The sequence below is a fragment of the Nipponia nippon genome, unplaced genomic scaffold, assembly GCF_047370975.1.
Source record: "Nipponia nippon isolate SJK-2023a ecotype South Korea unplaced genomic scaffold, ASM4737097v1 scaffold_3, whole genome shotgun sequence".
NCBI lineage: Eukaryota > Metazoa > Chordata > Aves > Pelecaniformes > Threskiornithidae > Nipponia > Nipponia nippon.
The window spans coordinates 22,858,495-22,878,621 of record NW_028262347.1 but is presented as its reverse complement, the minus strand read 5'-3'; the positions used below and the strand labels follow the sequence as shown (position 1 = coordinate 22,878,621).

Below are 20,127 nucleotides of genomic sequence, written 5' to 3'. Positions count from 1 at the left end.
ATAAACAAAATGCATCTTCACTTTCTACCCAAAGGCCTATTTCTGTGAGCAGAGTTTAAAAATCACATCCTCTATCTGTTGACATCAGGTGGTGGGTTTTATTCTTCCTTACATCACTGGAATTAAAGAGGTGTCAGCATATAGGTCTTATGGCCAAGTAACTAAGAGGGAGGTCTCTCTTTGAAAGAGGTGAGGGTCCTTACCTTGCTCCAGGCACACTACCAAAATCGCTGCCAAGGCAGGAGACCATACCTGCGATAATTCACTCCTCAGGTAACTGCAAAAATACTGAGTGAGGATTCTTGTGATACGACCTGGCAATCTGATGTTAACACAGAGAAAAAGAAATGAAGCCTGCTGAACGGTAGGGTTAACAGCAGAAGTCTTTCAGGAAACAGGCATAAACAAGAATATTAAAATTGCATTTTTTATTTTTTTAATAAAAGAATCAAAGAAAGCCATAGCACTTGTTTGGGAAAAAAAAAAAAAACAACCAACCAAACAAAAAAATGCAAAAAAAAAACCCAAAACCCCCACAAAACATTCCAAAGTGTGAGCTGACAGTAAAACATTCGGCAATTGTAGATTTACAAGCTCGTGAAGGAGAGTTATGGTGCAATCTTCAGAGTCACAAGAGGAGCCCCACTAGCATGTGAGACTATCCAGAGACCCGTCTCCAAGAGCTTCTCATTTTAGTTTTGTAATCTGGGTACCACTTGTTTTTATGCAAGGGTAGCTCAAGCTGTTTAGCCACAGAATAAGTCTAATCAAGTGTTTCCACAGAAAGCTGTTGATGTGAAGAGTCACTGATTCATTTTGAGCGCAAGTCCATGGCTTTTATACAAGCATAATATTTGACCAATAAGAAATACTATTTTCATGTTTACCTATTGCAAATACAAGCTGTAAAAACCAAGAAGCAATTTATGATTAAAGTATTTAGACTCCCAAATGTTATAAGCTGTATTCCCTTCTCTCTGAAGAACTGAGCTAAGAGATAAAGTTCTTACCTGGACAAAATTTGGTCTAATTGTCCTGAACAACCTCCTGCTTCCACACTGCTCCATGAACAAGAACAGAAGAAACTCACTATCAGAGCTGAAACCACTATCCGCCTTTTGAAATGAGGGTGCTAGAAGAGCACAAGCATTCCAGTTAGCTTCTGATCATCACTCTTCTTCAAATACAAAGCATCGATACTATTGCATGCACTGAGAAACCAAGCAGTTGAACGTCAGCGCAGTTAGACTGTGTGAATAAGTAATCACACAATATCTTAGTATTTCTACCAGTTGGTGAACATACTGTATCTATTCCAAACATGTCTTTACTGAGTGGCACACCAAAGCAGCCACACCAAGGGTCTGCGTTCATCATTTCAAGCTTTCTAGACCTCTTGCACTTGATCTGTATGTAAGCAAAGAATGTATTTAGCAGGAAATGACACCACATTTTCATTCCTCGCTATTACATTCCATTTCCCTTTTTAAGGATAAACTTGGAAATAATTTGCTAGCAATTATCTGTCTCTCTCCATGATTTTGGCAATATAGGTGCAAAATAATGTGTATCTTCAACGCAAGATAATTTCGTAGTTAATTCGAGTTCTCCTATGTCCAAACACATGGTTATAATATCATTCTCCTTCTCCATACCATTATTAATAGAGATCTACTCAAACTCCCCAAATTAATATCAGAATGCCATTAAAAAGACTTGATCCCTTAGATATGGTGTAAAATCATTACTTTTTAGACCATTCTGTTAAGACAAAAGCTTGGGCAGGGCTCCTCCAAAACACTGTTTCCCCTCTACCTCCCCAAAGGAAAGATATAAACTGAGAAACAAAATCAGCACAGGGTTATGTGGATCGGCTTGGAGCAACTTCTCCCCCATTACTCCCTTCTGGACCAGGCATAGCGTAAGAGGCCACTGGTTCTGCGAATTTGTCAGGGGTATGTTTGAAGTGTCTTTCAAATTGCCAGCACACTTCCCTTCCCCGTCCCTCCCCCGGTGCCGTCCTTTTTACCCAGCGTTGACTTTCTGTTAACGTTTCCATTAAATGGTTTGGTTCCAGTACCCCTCAGTTCAGAGGAAGGATAATCCCGGTGACAGCCCAGAACTCCTGCAACAATGGATTCTCTCTAGAAGCCAACCAGCTGCACCGGCTAGCATTACTTGTTGCCCACTTCTTCAAGGTGCTTCCTCTTTCGACTACACCATTCTTCCATGGACTAGGTAAATACACCTTCAAGTTTGTCCTTTTCTGTAAGGACTCCAAAACGTCACAGAAAGCGCCGCGTTTGTCAGAGATCCTAGCTTGTCACAAATCGTTATTTGGCATCAGTTTCTCCAGTTCAAAGGCAAGACAGAATGATGTTTACATTCAAAGTATCACCTATTTACTATGGCAGCAAGGAGGACAAATTGATTATTAGTACAGATGGATAAGCAGCAGCCCAACTGTTCTCCCTGGTTTTTGATAGCTTGTATTTTGAGGAAGACTTAAAAGAGCACAATTCAACCTGAGCTAATACCAAGCTTGCACAGGGGTGGAGGAAGAATTTACTAGAATACACTTAAACTCACAGTGTAAGACGGTGGTCTCTTTGGAGAAGAGAAACCTTTGCATTAAACCAAACTTCTCCCAAGATTTCCAGTATCTGAACCAGTAACAGAGTCCTTTAGAAAGAAACTCAGAAAGCTAAGTAGTAACTAGCTAAGGAACAACTTTTTTTTGCCGACATGGCAATAATGGCAACCAGCTTTCCCTTGAAACCTCAACTGAAACACTGTCAATAAGTAACCTGGAAGCAAGGCAGCGACCATCCTCCTCCCGTATCCTCTATAATCTTTTACACAAGCTCAACTAGTTCCTGAATGGCAACTTGCAGCGTAAAGATTTTCAAAGACCATGGAAGCAAACTAAGTAGTACAAGACCAGAGTGGGAAGGGAAGACTCCCAGTGACCAGTGTGAGCGAACAGGAACCCCACCGCACGCTTCTCGTACAAGGAGACTCCATTAAAAGCACAGGAACAAATAGAGAGTGAACCTGGATTTGAGTACTGGGGTAGCTCAGGGTTCACGCTCATTTGGTTAACTGACCTTGCCCGAGTCAACTGGCTTACAAACTGCACCCATGATTTTAGTAAATATTTACATGTGTTGTATGCAAACATACTGAACCTGAAGAAACTTTACCATGGTGATTTTCAAGTGCAAATATATATAGTCTCCCTTAATTCTGCTCTTATTGTATTAAAAAAAACCACCAAAAAAACCCAAACAAAACCAACACCACATTCAGTTGTTCCCCCAAAACCCTAGCCTGCACAAATTCTCTAAAAACAGATAAATATCAATCTGAAGGTTCACAAGAAATGAACTACTTAATTAAACGAAACATAGCTTAAAACAAGCAACAATGAATCTATTCCTCCATTAAAGAGGACCAGAAGTCCCTGCATAGAGAAAGCAGTAAATAAATGTTAGAAGTACTATTAGTTAAGACATCAGACAAAAACATATCAGATTCCTGACTTGCTATTTTTGTCTTCACACAACAACAACTCCATTTGGATATTTGAAATTCAGCCTGCCTCAACATAAGATATTGCTTTCTACTTACAATGCCATATGAATAAAGGAAAGACTTTCAGTCTCAAAACATTTAAATTACTGATGTGTATGGACTGTTGATTGTCACTGGTTTGTTCCAATGATCCATGATTGCTTCAAATTAAGCACAGCTGAAGACTGTTGCAGATGTATCCAAATGTAGGGTTGTTTCAATAACTTAATAGCACTTTGATGTTTGCCTTGCTGAATTCTTCACTGCTGAAGGAGGATCAGTCTCTTCAGTTCACAGCAAAAAATAAAACAAGGCAGTTATGAAGATCATGTAACACAGAGCTCTGAAGCCCACAGCGGAGGCTTACTGCAATATGGTAGTCTGCTTCTAGTCTCTTGAGCACAAGCAGCTGCTGTAGCAGTTGCCCCCTCCTCTTCTTCATCTTCCTTTACCTCCCTGAAGCCTTCTGCCTCTTGGAATGGATTCTCCAAGAGTTTCAGGACATTTCTTACCTAGACAGAAAACATAGCATGGGTGTGAGAATTTAGAAAGTAACAGCAAAATGATGTAGAGGAGAACCCCACACCAAATAATTACCGATTATATTGTATTTAATACACAAACTCCAGACAAGCCAAATATGAAATAGATGAAGAGTATGCATATCAAATAAGCTGAAAACTAAAATCATAACTGGCTGAGTTTGTATCTGTATACAACTCAAGCAACTGGAAATGCAAGTCTCAAGTACAACTTCTTATGTAATTTCTCAAAATAAAGTGTTTTTCCCATATTCTGCATGTAACAATCCACATGCTCAACTCCACAGGTGAAAGTCAGAAGTTTTAAAAGGTAACACTTAGCATAGCAAGGAAGAAGTATAAATTAATCCCCAACTGCCTCCCAAGGTGAACACCATTGTAGAGACTGTAAAAGCAGGGGTGAGCATCTTGTCCTGCAATCAGCCTACAGAAGCTGGTGAAGTTCAGATTCAGATTTTCAATTCCTTTCTTTGTTCTGCCGTCATTAAAACCACAGCTCCCTTAAAAATAACACAGACCTTCTGAACAGTAAATTCCCAGTCCCCTTACTGCCTGAGCTGGCAGAACGAATCTCGCCTAGCATAATGCCAGTCATCAACAGCACCACTACACATTCACGCAAACCTAGAGAGATATTAATAGTAACAGCATACCTCTGAGAAATCCCCATTTTCAGCTGCTTCTATGGCATTCTGGGCAATATAATTTCTCAAGATGTATTTTGGATTGTTTGAATTCATGACCTTCACACGATCAGTATTCCAGGCATCAGCATCACTAACACTTTCTATTTCTTTTTGCAAACGGACTCTGAAATTAAGCAAGTGAAATCAAATGGTTTGGTTCAAGAATCACATATAAAAAGTTGACCCGTTTCCTTGCCTTGAGATCCTTAGTTTGCAGTTCTTGATAAATATTACATCACCTATATCCTCTCAGTTTATAAAATCCAGCACAACAACAGATTACAAAACACCACTTTATTTAAAAGCAGCATTACAGACCATCAGCAGGTCCTGACGAGGCTTGAGGAAGTGGCACAATTTGCATATTCTCTGAAAACTCAGACTGTGACACTGGTGCATGGTCTGTTCTGCGTTGCTCTGCAAAAACCTTCACATTCAGGACTTGGCTTAAATTCTACGCTTGTTTATTGGTTAAATCTTTTGATGTTCTGATGAAAGTCAAGGGATACAATACAGCTGCGGCAGTCTGATCTACCCATTAGCAGGAACACTTGCTAAAACTCTCAGCCCCACTGGAGAACAAGATCACAGGCAGCCAGGTGAGGAAAGGAGTCCTGACCTAATCCACGCAGCAGAAACAACTAATGCTCTACTAAGGGGTTTTCTTTATAGAAAATCTCCTGCTAGCATTGAGTTTTTAGGATTTTAAGTTATGCCTGTTAGAATAGTCTGGACATTTTTTTTCTGGCCATACTTCTTTTATAGCTACTCTGATTAAGAACACTTCCATTTGCTTTCTATATTAATACATAGATTTTTCTTTCAGGAAAAAAAATGTAAAAGGACAAAACGCGTAGAGAACAGTCGGTTCTGTAGTTACGGAAAACTTAATAGCTCACAAATAAAATTAGTCTCTGCTAGAATCAACACCAACATTCTTGAAGCACTTTTAATACTAGGATTTGATGCGAGGCGATTTCTATACCCCCACCCCTCCCCAAAATCTAGTAAACAAAATACATAGATGCCCTTGAACTTGCACAGCAACACAGATACTGATCTTGGAGTAGTTAATATTCCGAGTTGCACACCCCCCACATCCCTCCCAACCTATATACTTTGAGACAGGGTGTCTTTCGTGAGACAGGCACACTGTTCTCAAATAAAATGCCGCACAAATGTAATGCTCTGAATACTGAGAAACCTTACCTGTATTTCTCCAGCCATTCCTTCCAGTGTCTTTTATTTCTGCTGAGTAAATCAGCTGCTGTTAACTGCTGCAGTTTGGAGAATTGCTCAATGCGTTCTAATTCTTTATTTATATTAGCTTTTGTTCCAATTAATGCAAACAGCTGAGGATTAGATTGAGCCAACATTAGCATCATTGACAGTTGTCTGGGAACAAAGAAGAACAAACCCATTAGATATTAAAGTTCAGCTGCCTGTCAAGAACCATGTTAAAGTAGATATGAAAACATTCACAATAACCTATGATTTCACTCGAGAGGTTAAATAACAGTACTTTATAATTAACAGAACAAATTTATAATAAATTATGCTAAGTTTACTGTTCCTTCCCCCTTCTTCAGTGTGTTTAATTCACATTTCTGTGGTACATAAAGCGCAGACAGTAGATTGTCAGAATTACCAACTGGGTTTAGATGCACAATTCTCATCAAAACACTCTTGGAACTTTGAAAGGAATTTGGAAGAAGGAATTTGATCTTACTTAGGTATCAAGATAATACAGAATCCATACAGTTTGTTTGTGGGGGTTTTGCTGGGGTTTTTTTTGTTTGTTTGTTTTTTTGTTTTTAATTTCTTTTCCTAACATTAATACTGCAACAGCATGCAGAATAAGGATCTAACACGTACTAATCTTACCAGTACTAAGAAAAACCCAAATCATATGGGGAAAGATACCTCATTTAAGTCATACGAAACAACAGTTTGTGTCCATTTATTTTTTAGCTAGTCAGTCTAATTCACAGATAGAGAACTGCTTTGTGGTAATAAATTCCTAACAGCATCCAGGCTATTTTGCTGCAAGTTTGACTAGGACTGTATCTTTATACTGTACAATAGTTCTATGTTATTTTCGATACCATGCTAGCTAACTTTTGTTTCTCCTGTATTAATAAACTGCACTACAGCAAAACATAAAATAAGAAACCCAAAGAATAAGTTCCAGCATATCAAAACAAACTATTTTTTATTTCCTTCCATGAATGCATTTCTAAACAAAGCAGAGAAGAAACATTATTCCCTAGCCTCAAAACACACAACTCATTATATCAGATTGTATTTTCCTACTTCTAATAAGCAGAGATAAGTTAGGTGCTTTGATTTTTGAGTTTATATAAAGTACTAGCCAAATCTGATTTACACATCTGACATGCCTAGCTCTACGATATCCAAACGGTGTGATAAAAATCAGTTAAGTACTTTAACACAGTACTATGCCCCTCCAAAGCTTTACATCCATATAATGATGATTTATAGCTACTCTTCACATTCCTCTAAGCCTGAATGTAATGTTTAAAAAAAATACTGTCTCATCTGTCACTTGAGCTATCTTCATATTGCATGATATCGGTTTCCAATTTCAAAGTAGCTGAAACCTGGAACTTAATTAAATAAGCAGTATCCACCACCTTAATGTAGTTCCCTTTCATTTTAGTGTATCATAACTAGAACTTAAATAATCAGTAATATCTCCAAAATGATAAATGACTACAGCCAACCACCTTGGCATAACACCAAACTTGTTCATACAAGTTCCACACCAGCCCATTTTGTCAACTCCCTGCTTTCCGCAAGTTAATTGTGATATCAACACATAGAAAAAGCTGAAGAATTTTGTACGTTCATTACCTTCATGGAATGCTTATTAAATGCAGGGTGGGGAGGAACACAACCCTATCCAAAATATCCCCACTTTAATTTTTCTCCCCCATCTTGGAAGGTGCTAGAAAAAAAAAATCACAAATTCAGGGGTCACACTCATTCCCTGTTTTCCACTGCTCCAAAAAGTTAAAAGCTGCTGCTATCACTGTTATAAGCAGCAGTTGAACAAAACTTACTATTTTTTCCATGCTCAGAGCAGCTGGGCTGCAGAACATAACCCATCAAATGGGACATGGGCAGCACCACACAGTTTTCAGAGCCTAAAGTGTGCACTTAGGTTATACTTAGCCGAGAACATGGTGATTATTTGCTGACAGTACATTGGCAGAACACAGTAAATCCATTTCTTCTATAAAATATTTCTGTATCACTTCACTATCTGGCACTCTCATTGCCTTAGTCAGCAGAGACAGTGGAGGGGAGAAAAAAAAAAAAGTACCAAACAAAAGCTCAGACAACTTCAGTCCAAGAGCCAACTGCTGCAAGTCACTGCTAAGCATTCACCAGTCACAAAATACACAAGAATTTGCACTGCTGTAGATCATGATGTGCCTACTTCACTGTGAAATTTCCAAATTTAGTCAAATATTACACAGCATGCCGAGTTCATTATGGTTATGATGAAAATAAAAGCACAGGCCAAAGCATTTAAGTAAAGAAGAGTATTACCTTGGATCCATCTGCGGTTTGAAAGCAACTTTCAGTTCTTCCACAGAAGCACACTGACTTGTAAGCTTTTCTAAGAAATTTTCCAGTTTTGAAGGATCAGAGTCTACTGAGAATGAACTCAGCAAGTAGAAGATATTTGTGAAGTCTCCACCTGAAAAAGTGAATTCTATGAGTAATGCAACTAATAAATCAGCAGGAAAACAAGTCCCATACTTTCTTCCTAACACCACCTGCAGCAGCACGGGTCACCACTGTGAAGAGGCAAATAAACTGCTCCCTCAGGAAGGGTACAAATGTGAGACAAGAGAGCCTTGTATAAGGCAACAACTGCCCCCCAGTTCACAAGAAGGTAATTATTTTTCAGCCCTCTCTTCTCTCAGATGACAACGTACTTGTGCAAGGCTGCTTTCTTGCAAGGATGAGACAAAAAGCTACATTTTGGTTTAACTGTGAGATACTGATGGGCTATTAAATAATAACACGCCATGTTCCTCACCAACCTGTGAGATGCATGGTTTCAAGGAGTTCAGACACCAGCTTACTATCTTCTTCTAATTCCAGCTGGATTAGGCCTAATTTCTTCCTCATCTTCTGTAAATAATGTTTCTCAAATTCTGCATCATATTCCTCTTCCAGGATGAGTTCGCTTATTTCCAAGGGCAGCTCTGGAACAAGAGCTTCAGCAAGCTTCCCCAGGTTCCACTTGCAAATCTCTGGCTGCTTGTTGTAAGCATAGCGCCCTGTATTATCAGAACCATTGCAAATGTGCTCAGGGTCATATCTACAAACGAAGAAATAGTTAGCATTCTTCTAGTTATCTGGACACCAATACCACGAGAAGTGTTATTTTTATCATTTTAGTCTCCTCTAGGAAACTAACAAATTTGAAAGGGAACACTCCTAAATTCTTTTCCCAAAGTTACCTCATTAGATATTTTCCTGCCCTCTAAAACACTGAGAAACACCACAGGCTACAAGAACAGTCTAACAGTCAGAGATGTTGTGAATACAGTTAAGAAGTTGATACGAAGAATTACAGGACAACTAGAACTAACTTAATCTACTTTGCCAGAAAGAGGGTTCATAAATCTACTTTAGAGTTAAAATATTAAAGCAATCGTGAACATCAGGATCATTCTACATGGCAAATACATACACACGTTTCAAATAATTATGCCACACTGACCTGTCCATAAATCCAAAAGGGCCGTAGTCAATGGTTAGTCCAACTATGCTCATATTATCTGTATTCAGCACACCATGGCAAAACCCAACGCATTGCCATTCAGCAACCAATCTCGCGGTCCGTTTTGTTATCTAAAAGAGAATTTTTTTTTTTTCTTCATTTCTCAACACAACGTATTTCCAATACATTCATGTATTTCCAAGCATTTCCTAGTCTGAACTGATGTTTCTACAGCTCTGATGGAAGCAGATTCTGGCAGTATGCCATTCACACAAATATCTTAAGGACAGCTTGCCTCTCTCCTCCTGTTAGTAACTGCCCTGTTTCTCAGTCTCTCATTTCTGTTTGCCTCCTCTTCTTTCCTTCCATGCTTGACTTGCAGGTTGACTGGATAGCTTTAAAATGTACTGGAGACAGAATGCTGAAATAAGGTAAACTGTTCGACACCAGACTTGTGTACTATTCTAGTCATTATACAAATATATTATTTTGCTTACTGCTAATTTTAAAGACCCTTTAACTACAGACAGGAGAAAACATAAGCAAAGTCTAAGAAATAACATTAACTGTATGCAACAAAGCCCAATGTAAAGTTAGTCTTTTGGTTTACTTGGTATGTAGGAATGATTTACAGGAAGGTAAGTGGCGTACGCAAAAAAAATTATTCCCTGCTAAGAAGTTTTAGCACTGATAAGCACTTCCCTCAATTTGCTGAGAGTGGAAAAAAAACCACAAGGTTAAGTAAAAATATTCCAAGAATGACAATTTTATTTAAATGCAATTCTTCACTGAATGCATGCTTCAACCAGAGTTTTTCTGCTGCTTAACAGAGAGTTATTGCTGTGGAATCCTTGACTGCAATCACTGCATGTGCCCCATTCTTTAAATAAATAGTGTAATATTTTAAAATAGTTCTAGTTATTTAATCAAATTAGCGCACCTGTCAGCTAGAACTAGATATGCCCTATAAAATCGAAAATTCAGGAAGCTAACCTGGCTTTTAAATAAACCTAGGTATTTCTAAATACTTTACTGAAGTGCTGTAAATTAAAAAAAAATATGTAGCCATTAGCTAAAACTTTTAAATCAAACTATTTCCATAGCTAAAAATCACTCATCTTCCCAAATAGCTATCAGTGTACAGAAAATTAAAGCAACTATTCTCCCCAGGCTGCAGTGTAAGTGTATTTTATTAAGGTTTAAAAAATGAACTAGTTAACAGAGGAAATAGTTTTATGCCTCTGTCTTCAAACCCCAAGTTTTTCCATTTTCCTTCTTCTAAACACGTGCAGTCAGGTAAGGAAGAAAAATGAGAAAAACCTTGCCCTGGGATAATCTGACAGGTAGTAAAAACCACGAATGATGCTTGGAACAGAAGCTTTTGGTTCACCTTGAAATCCCATGCTTCTACTCTTTACAATATTCTCATGTTAGGTACTTTACCCATTTTTCCTGAATGCTGCTTTAGCAGGCAGTCAGCAACCAGCTACATGTGTCCAAAACTGATTACTGGCATGCTATAAACCAGCAAGGGAGACACACTCTGTAGGATGGCTCTGTGCCAGGAAGAGGGTAAAACTTATATAATAAAAAAATATAAATATAAAATATAATAAAATACAATTAAAAAAATCCTGGCCACCAGGGTTGGGATGAAAGCACAGCAGCGGTAAGGCAATTCGTGACCGCTTTGTATGTCTTTGTATGAATGCATCACACACTGGCAGTGTTCTGGTCAAAAAGAAATCCTGCTAATGAGAACACCTGAAAGCAATTAAAGCTTGGGCACCACTCAAAGATGGGTATATTGATTCAAAAGAGACAGCTTTGCACTCACTTTGACCTTTATTCTTTTTGATCACATTTTTCTACTGCTAGTCATACTAGAAAACAAGCAAGGCATTTATATAAATAAGAGCACTATCTCAAGGACATGCTCATTTAAATTTAAACAACACCTACAAATTATTTGAGAAGTACAGATAATGGTGTTTGCTTTCTAGACAGTGCTGTCCAATGCAATCGCTTGTACTTTTTTCCTCCATTAGATAAAACACGCTACAGTTGAGCTGACAGCACTTCCCCCACTATTAAAAAAGATGGACGTGTTTGGCAAATTAGGTAAGGGACTGGGGTGCTTTTCAGGTGGAGAAAGGTATGGCAAGTCTCCACTAAGGAGGAGAGAAAACACGAAGAGGTAATGCTAGCACAGGCACGTAAGCGTGGACAGACAGAGGCTGGAGGAGCACAGCAAACAAACAAAAAAATGGAGACAGGGGCACTAAGGAAAGGATGCCAGGATGGGGGGAGGAAACCAGTAGCAACTGGGCCAGGAAAAGCAGCCAAAAGCAAAAAGAGGCCCGACTGGGCACACATACACGTCCACAAAGATCCCCAAGTCCCATGGCTTTTCTGCCATCAGAAGGTAAACGTGCCATCAACTACAGAGCTGGACATGCATGTAGTGGGTGACAAGCCACAGGTCTCCTCCTCAACTCCAGTCATTCAAATGGAAAAGGCCTGTCCTGTGAAGTTAAACTCTTCGGCACCCCAAAGTTATTTGAACTTCAGGTGATCCAAATTGGAGCCTTTATTATAGTTCTACAGTAATGTCAAACCAGATCCCTCCTGCAAGGGTAGCATTACTACATACTAATCACTAAAACACAAATTCCCTTACCCCAAATTCTTTCTTTGCTCACTGAGACAAAGGAATATAGCAATAGAAATTCACTGTCAAGAATAGCAATACAGTATCAACAGTGAGGCAAAAGGTATATTCAGGAGATAAAGTGTTGATACCAATTAATTTAGCTATGTTTTACTTCAAAGAGAAATACAGCAATTCTACATTTATTAATGTTATAGTTCCGATTTTAATTTTGGCTCTCTAGTAATTGTTAATGTCTAAATTTATACAATAATTGAAAACGGGTTCAAAATGGGTCTCTGAGGAATCACCCAGCCTCTGCTCTGCCCACTGCAGAATGACCTGATACTACACCACAGCTAAGACATATTTATCTCACCTGATCTCACATTCCCAAAGTTGGAGGTTTTGCAACTTCCTCAGGCAAGCCCTCGCAGGGCCTGACTGCCTTTAAACATTTCAATTCTAATGGCTGAAGTTGAAGTGATTTGCAGCCAACATTCCTGCTTGTAGTTTGGAAAATGAGAGACAGGAAGTGACTCAACATTCTCAGTATTTTACAAGACGATGCCTTGCAAGTGATGTCTCGGTACCGTCAACTCATCATCTGACAGTCAGGGCCAGAACTCCCCCTCGCAGTCTAAGACACTCTCAGCAAATGGAGACAAGTCTTGGGAAGCTCTCCCAGAGCAGAGCAATCATGATTTACTGTTAAAAAGGTTAAACCGCTTTCATTGGTTTGATCAATATCAACATTGCTTTCATCGATAAGCAGTTCTATTAAGAGTCTTTTCTTCAAAGAAAAGAATAATTCAGGCAATCAGATGATACAAGGTCTTAACTGACTCCAGTCATCTGTGCTTGCAGATGAAGTTTCTAAAGGTGACTGCTATGGATTTATAAAGAGAATCTGATCTTTCTTACCTCTTTGAAGAAAGCAGCATTCCTCTGAATACTGTTGTCTGAATAAGCCTCCTGGATTTCTGGGTAGAAAGTGCCGATCACATAATCAAGCATCTGTATTCGAATATCGTTTCGGTTAACACTGGGACCCTTGCGTCCTGTGTATTCATCAGTAGGTTTAAAAATTTCGAAAGAACCAAATCTGTTTTAAAATAATAAACCATGGTTTAGTATCATCTGATACTATTAACTTCATTTGATATTACACGTAGTAAAAACATTTACTGTTGTTGCAATAACACCACATCATCTCTTGAGTTTAACACCAATCCTTCAACTGACTGAGAGAAAAGACCCGCGAGATTCCTACGCTGAACCTAGTGAGGCTCAGTGACTCAACGCAAGGAAGTGCATACGTCCACATGTAACTAAATTGACAAATCAAGACCTTGGCCAGTACTGAAGACCAGCTCGTTAAAGTTTCTTACGACCACTTCTACAGAAAAATTCTTATCCTGCCTAAATATACAGGAATAGGGCTTATTTAAAATACAGTATTTAAAAGTACATTAAGCATATAAGCTAGATTTTTCCGCATATATATATGTGTACACGCACACATATCTACACATGCACATATTCCTTATGCGTCACCTTCCTCTAATATTCTGCTGCCTTACAAGAAGCAATACAACTTCCTGAAACTCCTCATGTTTTGTGTTGGAGCAGGAACCTCGTACACTTCTCAGGCAGGGAAAGTACACCCAAACTTTGACAGTACTACATTAGAACAGCTTTGGAATTAAGGGTAGAGCTATAATCCACCACTACTACCAACATCAAAAAAAGCATGTATTCTGTGCAGGCATAAACATGAGAAATCTCTTCTGAGTTCTGCAGAACTTAGTTCTTCTTTCTACCAGGCTAGCATCCTTAGCGTTTATCTGCCTGTGTGCAAAGACACCAGCTCATCCCATCCGCTGGACAAGAAGAGCAGCTTCCTACAGCCCAGCAAAAGAGTTCCAAGCCTCCAGAACAAGAAACACGCAAACGGTGCTCTTACGGAAATACACGTAAAGTGGTATTTTAAAAGACTGCTGTGCTTGGTTTTAAAAGAATAAAAAACCCCAACAAAATAGGCTCCTACCTTATAAATGTAGAAGCTATTCTCAGAACAACGGTACACCTTTCACTTTTTGGATTCCCATCATAAAATATGTCACGGACGACTTTCGAGTCAGATGTCACACACGTTCCAGCCCTCGTTGTTGGTATTCCTAGGTGAAACATAGCCTCGCTGCACAGGAACTCCCGTATGCTCGACCGCAGGACTTTCCGACCATCAGCTTGTCTGCAACAAGAAAACACGGACAGTTTTCAGGCTATAAAGGCAGGAACTCCTGTCTCCCCCTTCACAGTGGAGAAACAAAAGCCTAGAAGTGACATGCTCTGTCTACGGGCACACAACAAAGTAGTGGCAGATCTGAGAACAAAAGCTGGATCTTCAAACTTCTGTTAAAACTTAATTAGATGGACACAACACGCTTGCAATGAAGACCACACATAACAGAATAAACCTTCCAGTTACACATAGCCATTCTAATCATTAAACTCTGTTGTTTTTATTGACGTAACAGTCTTGCAAAAAATTAAAAAATTTTGGACGCATATAGCTATTTTATTATATAAAAGTCACTGATTTGCTCTTAATAAAATGGCTACTGTTATGTCTCCTGAAAACCAGTATTATTTTGGATCCTTCCGAGTAAGTAATCTAGAAATGGGGCGTTAAATACGAGCACACGTGGCAGTTGCATTAAAAAAAAAAAAAACCTGAAGAGACAGCAAAGAGTGAACTAGCTTATTTAATAGAAATCAAGTAAACGGCACAGGTGCAGGTGGTTCTCAGCCCACGCTCCCAGCGCTTCAGAAGCCACAGGCCAGCAGGAGAGCTGCCCAGGGCAGACCAACAACACTACCAGCGTATCTGGGATCTTCACTGTGATTTCCTTAACCTTCACAGACCTGAAGAAGGCCTTCAGAGCACCACGTGCGTGAAACTGAGCTGTGACTGAGCCTGTGCACAGCTGGAACAGAAAATACTGGAAATGCAAGTGGGAAAAATGACCTGAAAGATTTAAAGCCGTGCAGGCTAAACTGACTAATGAGGATATCGGTCAGTATGCCGCTTTTGGGGCTTTTCCACCATTCCTTCCCACAGCCAGGAAGGACTGGAGGAAAGGCACTGCCGGCAGCGGCGGGAGGACCGGCAGCACAAGCCAACCAAACACCCGCATTTTCAATACCATTTGTGTGGGCCATAGGACAACATGGCAGCAAGCAGTCAGGTGGCTATTCCACACTGCTGTCCCCACTTTCATCGTGGTCTGCGTCCTCCTAAAGGGGGAAAAACCTCAGAAGAGGATAACCAGGGACAGAAGCAACGCACCACCTGAAGGAGATGCAATTACAGCCTTGTTTTCCAGCGGAAAATTTTGCCCCTTTCTGCTTTGGCATTTAAGCATTACACTTGCTGCAGCGAAGATAAAAAAAAACCAAAGCAAACCAAAACAAAACACGAGGGCTTAAGATGCGACCTTTGCTTCGGGGAATGATCCTCAGCACAAATCCGGCCGGGAAAGCGCCTGGCTACTGCAACCAGCAGGCGGGGGAGCCGGTCCCCGTACCCGGTCTCCCCCGCAGAGCGAGCTCGCCAGGCGGGGGGACACCGGGCTGCCGCTCCTCCAAAACCGAGCTCCACCGGGCCATTCCGCCACCGTCCCCCCCCACCTCCCCCCCGGGCCGGGCCTGGCCGGGCCGGGCCGCCCCGCGGGGCCTTACCGGGAGAAGGGGGTGAGGCCGGCGCCCTTCAGCTGGATCTCCCAGCGCTCGCCCCGCCGGCCCAGCACCTCGCCCAGGTACATGGCGGCGCCGTCGCCCAGCTGCCCGGCGAAGCTGCCGAACTGGTGGCCGCAGTAGCAGTGCGCCGCCGGCTCCGAGCCCGCCAGCAGCCGGTTGCCGCTGAAGTACTGCGCCGCCTCGGCCTCCGCCGCCTCCCGGTCGGCCGCGGGCGCCTCCAGCCCCAGCAGCGCCAGCGCCGGCAGCGACATGGCCACCAGCCGCGGGTTCTGCAGCGGGCTGGGCCGCACCCGGCAGAAGCAGGCGCCGGGCACGGCCCGCGGCCCGCCGTCCTCCGAGGCGTCCACCGGCAGCGAGCGCAGCGCCAGGTTGTCGAAGCGCAGCGCGCCCAGCCAGCCCCCGCCGCCCGCCTGCGCGCCGCCCTCGGGGCCGCCCGGCCGCGCCGGGAGAGCGGCGGGCTGCTGCATGGCGGCACCCAGGGAGCCGCGCCGGCCCGGGCAGCCCGGGCCCGCCGCCGCCGGCAGCAGCAGCAGCAACGGCAAGCGGCGACCGCTGCGCAGCGCGGCGGCCATCCGCCTGCCGGCGGGGCGGGGCGGGGCAACGGCGCCGGGGAGCCCCGCCCACAGCCGGCGGGGGCCGGGAGGGAGCGGAGCGGGCCCCGGGAGCGGGGGGGGGGGCGGTATAAACGCTGGTCCCGCGGCGCGGCCGCCTCAGCCCGTCCGGAGGCCGGAGGCGTCGTGAGGGGCAGCCGGCTGGAGCCGCCACCAGGTCGCGGGGAAGGGGGGGGCGTGGGGGCCGCTCTGCCGGTGCCCCGGTGCCGCGTCCGTCCGCAGTCAGTGGGAGGTCCGTTTGCCTCAGCTGCGCCTCGGGCGCCGGGTCTGAAGAGGGAGAGCCCCGGGGGGCGGCAGGCGTGGGCTTGCCCGCGGCTGTCCCGGCTCAGCGCCCGCCTGGGCTGGCCGGCGTTAAGATGTCCTGGCTGACGAGGGGAGGGAAATCGAAGGAGAAGGAGGAGCCGGACAGCTCCCTGGGCCAGGAGGAGAGGGGTCTGCTGGTACAGGCCATGCTGGAGCACGGGGGAGACCCCTGGGACTGCAAGGTCGTCGGGCAGGACCCCACTCTGAAAGCTGCGGAGAGGCTCTGGCTGAACTACGTGTCCGTCTACCATCCCAAGGGGGAGAAGAAGTGCTCGGCTCTGCAGTGGCTGTTGTTCGACCTGGCCCGGGTCTTGCAGGCGGCGGTGGAGGAGAAGGAGCAGTGTATCCAGAACCTGCAAAACAATCTGCAGGTGGCCCGCAATGAAATCCTGGCGCTGCGATGCGACAGCTCGCTGCTGAGCGAGCAGGCCGAGCAGCTGCGCAAGCTGAGGGACGAGCTGAGGGCTGAGGCGGCCGAGAACGCCCGGCTGAGAAGGAAAGTGCAGTGCTTGGGCACCCTGCTGTCGCTGGGGAAGGGTTTGGATCGGAGGAAGGTGGCGGCTCTCAGCAAGGCAGACTGGGACCCGGCGGTGTGGGACGGGCACGGCTGGAGCTTGGAGGCGCAGGAAGAGCCGTCGGTGCCAGGGGTGGGTGCCGCGGGTGCCAGGAAAGTAAAGCCGATGGAGGGAGAGAGAAGCCAGGGAGCAGGGGATACGTCCAGGAAAGAGAAGGTTTGGAGGAAACAGAAGGAGGGATGGCCCATGTGGGTAAACCGAATTTGGACCTTGGAGCAGTGTGCTGCCTTCACGCACGAGGCGGCGAAGCGGGTGGTGACCGCCATCGGGCTGCCGTGGCCCAAGGTAGGGGCAATTATCAGAGCCCTGCCTGCCGATGAGGTGTTGGGGGGGGAGATCTTAAGGCTGGTGATCAGAAACTTGGGAGAGTACGAGCCTCTCAAAGATAACATGGAGGGGTCGCCTTGGAGAGATGTCCAGGAGGCGTCAGCCTACATGTGTGGGAATGTCTTACTCCGGGCGTTAAAGCAAAGGGAGAAACCGGTGACCCCTGACTTTGACATCTTTGGGGTGACCGTGGAGCAGGGGGATGTGGGGGTGCTGGCCTGCCGTGCTCCCGAGCTGCACAAGGGGTTTTTCATCAGCCTGGGGTCTACTTTGATCGGCCGCCCCCTCGGTGAATGCATGGCCACCTTGGAGAACATGGGGACTCTGATGGGAGCCGAGGGGAAAGGGATGGCAAAGAAGGACAGGACGGGGGCAAAGGGGAGGAAATACATTCCTAGAGGGACAATTTGGAGATATTTAATAAACCAGGGGGTGAATGAAGGAGAGCTAGATAGTCAGCCCACAGGAGTTTTACTTGCCAAAATGAAGAAAATCCTTCAGGAAAAGGGGATGAAGCAAGAGGAGATCTGGGAAAAACTGAAGCAGATGAATCCTTCAGCTCCTCCCCCTATCCCAAAGAGAAAGCTATACCCACCCTTAGGGGACCTTAAAGATTAGGAGTCCCAACCCCTGGTGTCAGTGGGATTAACCTCCACCACACTGACCTGGTGTGCAGGGGGAGGGGGCTGCATGGAGGTACGATGTCTGTTGGGGGGGGGGGGGGGAAGTTACTTTTTAATTGCTATGGGATCAGAGACAACATTATTAGATTATCAGGGTCCTCCATTCCTGGCTAAATCCGTCCAGGTACTGGGAGTGGGAAGGGGAAAAAGGAGGAAAGGAGGGGAAAAGAGGTAGAAGCCCAGTTGTGGGTAGGGGAAGATAAACTGGATGGGTGGATAATTCTTGGGGGGGGGGGCGGGGGGAGGGCAAACTTTTTAAGAATTAATTTCCTGTCTCAGTTCAAGGTAGATCTGTCCAAGGGAAAACTGTATTGTGCCGCTGCCTCAGAAAGTGAAGCGATTGCAGGAGTCCCCAAGTCAGTGAAGTGCTGGTCTAAAAGTAAAATAGAAACAGGGGTAGTAAATGAAGAGTATGAGGTGGTTCCTGACGGAGACCCCCTCTTGCCGTCCCAGTACCCATATGGTACCAAAGCACAGAAGGGTCACGAGGAGGCTCAGGGTGTGCAGCGAAGGCTGAAAAGACTGGGATTTAAAATTGCTATTTCCACAATCTCTGTGGAAATCCAGGGGTGTGGAGTATGTGGATGGTGGAAACCCCTTGCAATGAACTGTAAATCTGCGTTGAGTTATGCCTTTGACCCCTGGCAGTGGGCACCACTTGAACAGTGGCAAATTGATTACGTGGACCCCTTCAAGAGGTTGAAGGAGGGTTGGTATCGGTTTCTATTTGTTGCCATTGACAGAACAGCAAGATGGACAGAGGCAATGGCAGCATGTGAGGCTACTGCTAATGCCATGGTTTGGTGTCTCCATGAAGTATTGAATGGACGTGGTCCTCCAGTCTTAACTGATTCAGATAAAGGAAACCACTTGGCAGATGCACCAGTCCAGAAGTTCCTGGGAGGGGTAGGGGTGCATCAGTTAACTCACATTTCCTACCATCCACCGTCCTCCAGGGTAGTGGAGAAAGCTCACAGGTCCATCAAGGTGAGACAGAAGTTAATTGCTGAAGAAAGAGGACTGAGCTGGGACGAAGCACTTCTGTTTGTGTGCTGGGCCATGGGAACAAAGAGCTCACCAGGTACCGCTGCAGCCCTTACGAGCTGGTCTGTGGCCCTGCCCCACAGCCGGACATCCTCTGGGGCGATGCCAGTACACAGCCATGCACCTCCGATACTGATTCGACCCTGGAGCAGGGTTCAGTCAGCAGAGAGCACGGGCCCATGCTGCTCTCTGGAGCCGCACAGCTCAGGAGCAGCATGCCAGTATAAAGCAACATGAAAATAACCCCCACTGGGAAATGTGGGCCCATCCACACCCCAGGTACGAAGGGGAAGGCCCAGAGAAAATTTAGGGGTGACTGTGGCTTGTGGGTTGGGAAACACAGAACTAATTGGAAACAAAGAAGGGGGGTTCATGGGTAGATGGGGCCCACTGCTGGCAAATCAAAGAGACTGTTTCTAACTAACGTGTAAGTAAGATTGGTTTTCAGGATCAAATGTGGCTGTGGGGTCGATCACAGGTGTGGACCACAGAGAGCCTCACTGACAACCATCTTCTTCGAGGTGCTCATCATTGTGTTAAGACAGCGTCAGGAATATTGTTCCTATGTATAAGCGTTGCGGGCCCTGTTCAGTGTGTTCTGCTGGCTTC

General features: G+C 44.3%; 2 protein-coding genes across 2 annotated transcripts; one reads left to right on the top strand and one right to left on the bottom strand.

The window, feature by feature from the left end:
* Positions 1–413: 413 nt before the first annotated feature.
* On the bottom strand, positions 414–16,566 carry SELENOO (selenoprotein O). The gene is made up of 9 exons (XM_087768014.1): positions 15,958–16,566; positions 14,264–14,467; positions 13,138–13,318; positions 9,564–9,694; positions 8,878–9,158; positions 8,378–8,528; positions 6,011–6,196; positions 4,769–4,925; positions 414–4,085 (listed from the first exon to the last, which is right to left on the bottom strand). Exons 1-9 carry the CDS (start codon positions 16,545–16,547, stop codon positions 3,891–3,893), a joined length of 2,076 nt encoding a protein of 691 aa, XP_087624140.1. The 5' UTR covers positions 16,548–16,566; the 3' UTR covers positions 414–3,890.
* A 154-nt stretch (positions 16,567–16,720) lies between these two features.
* LOC148054523 (uncharacterized) lies at positions 16,721–18,453 on the top strand. Its single transcript, XM_087768015.1, has one exon. The coding sequence runs from the start codon at positions 16,943–16,945 to the stop codon at positions 18,407–18,409; it is 1,467 nt and encodes a 488-aa protein (XP_087624141.1). The 5' UTR covers positions 16,721–16,942; the 3' UTR covers positions 18,410–18,453.
* The last annotated feature ends 1,674 nt before the right edge of the window (positions 18,454–20,127 follow it).

Coding starts and splice junctions, on each gene's coding strand:
- LOC148054523 (XM_087768015.1), top strand. CDS start 16,943: ATGTCCTGGCTGACGAGGGGAGGGAAATCGAAGGAGAAGGAGGAGCCG.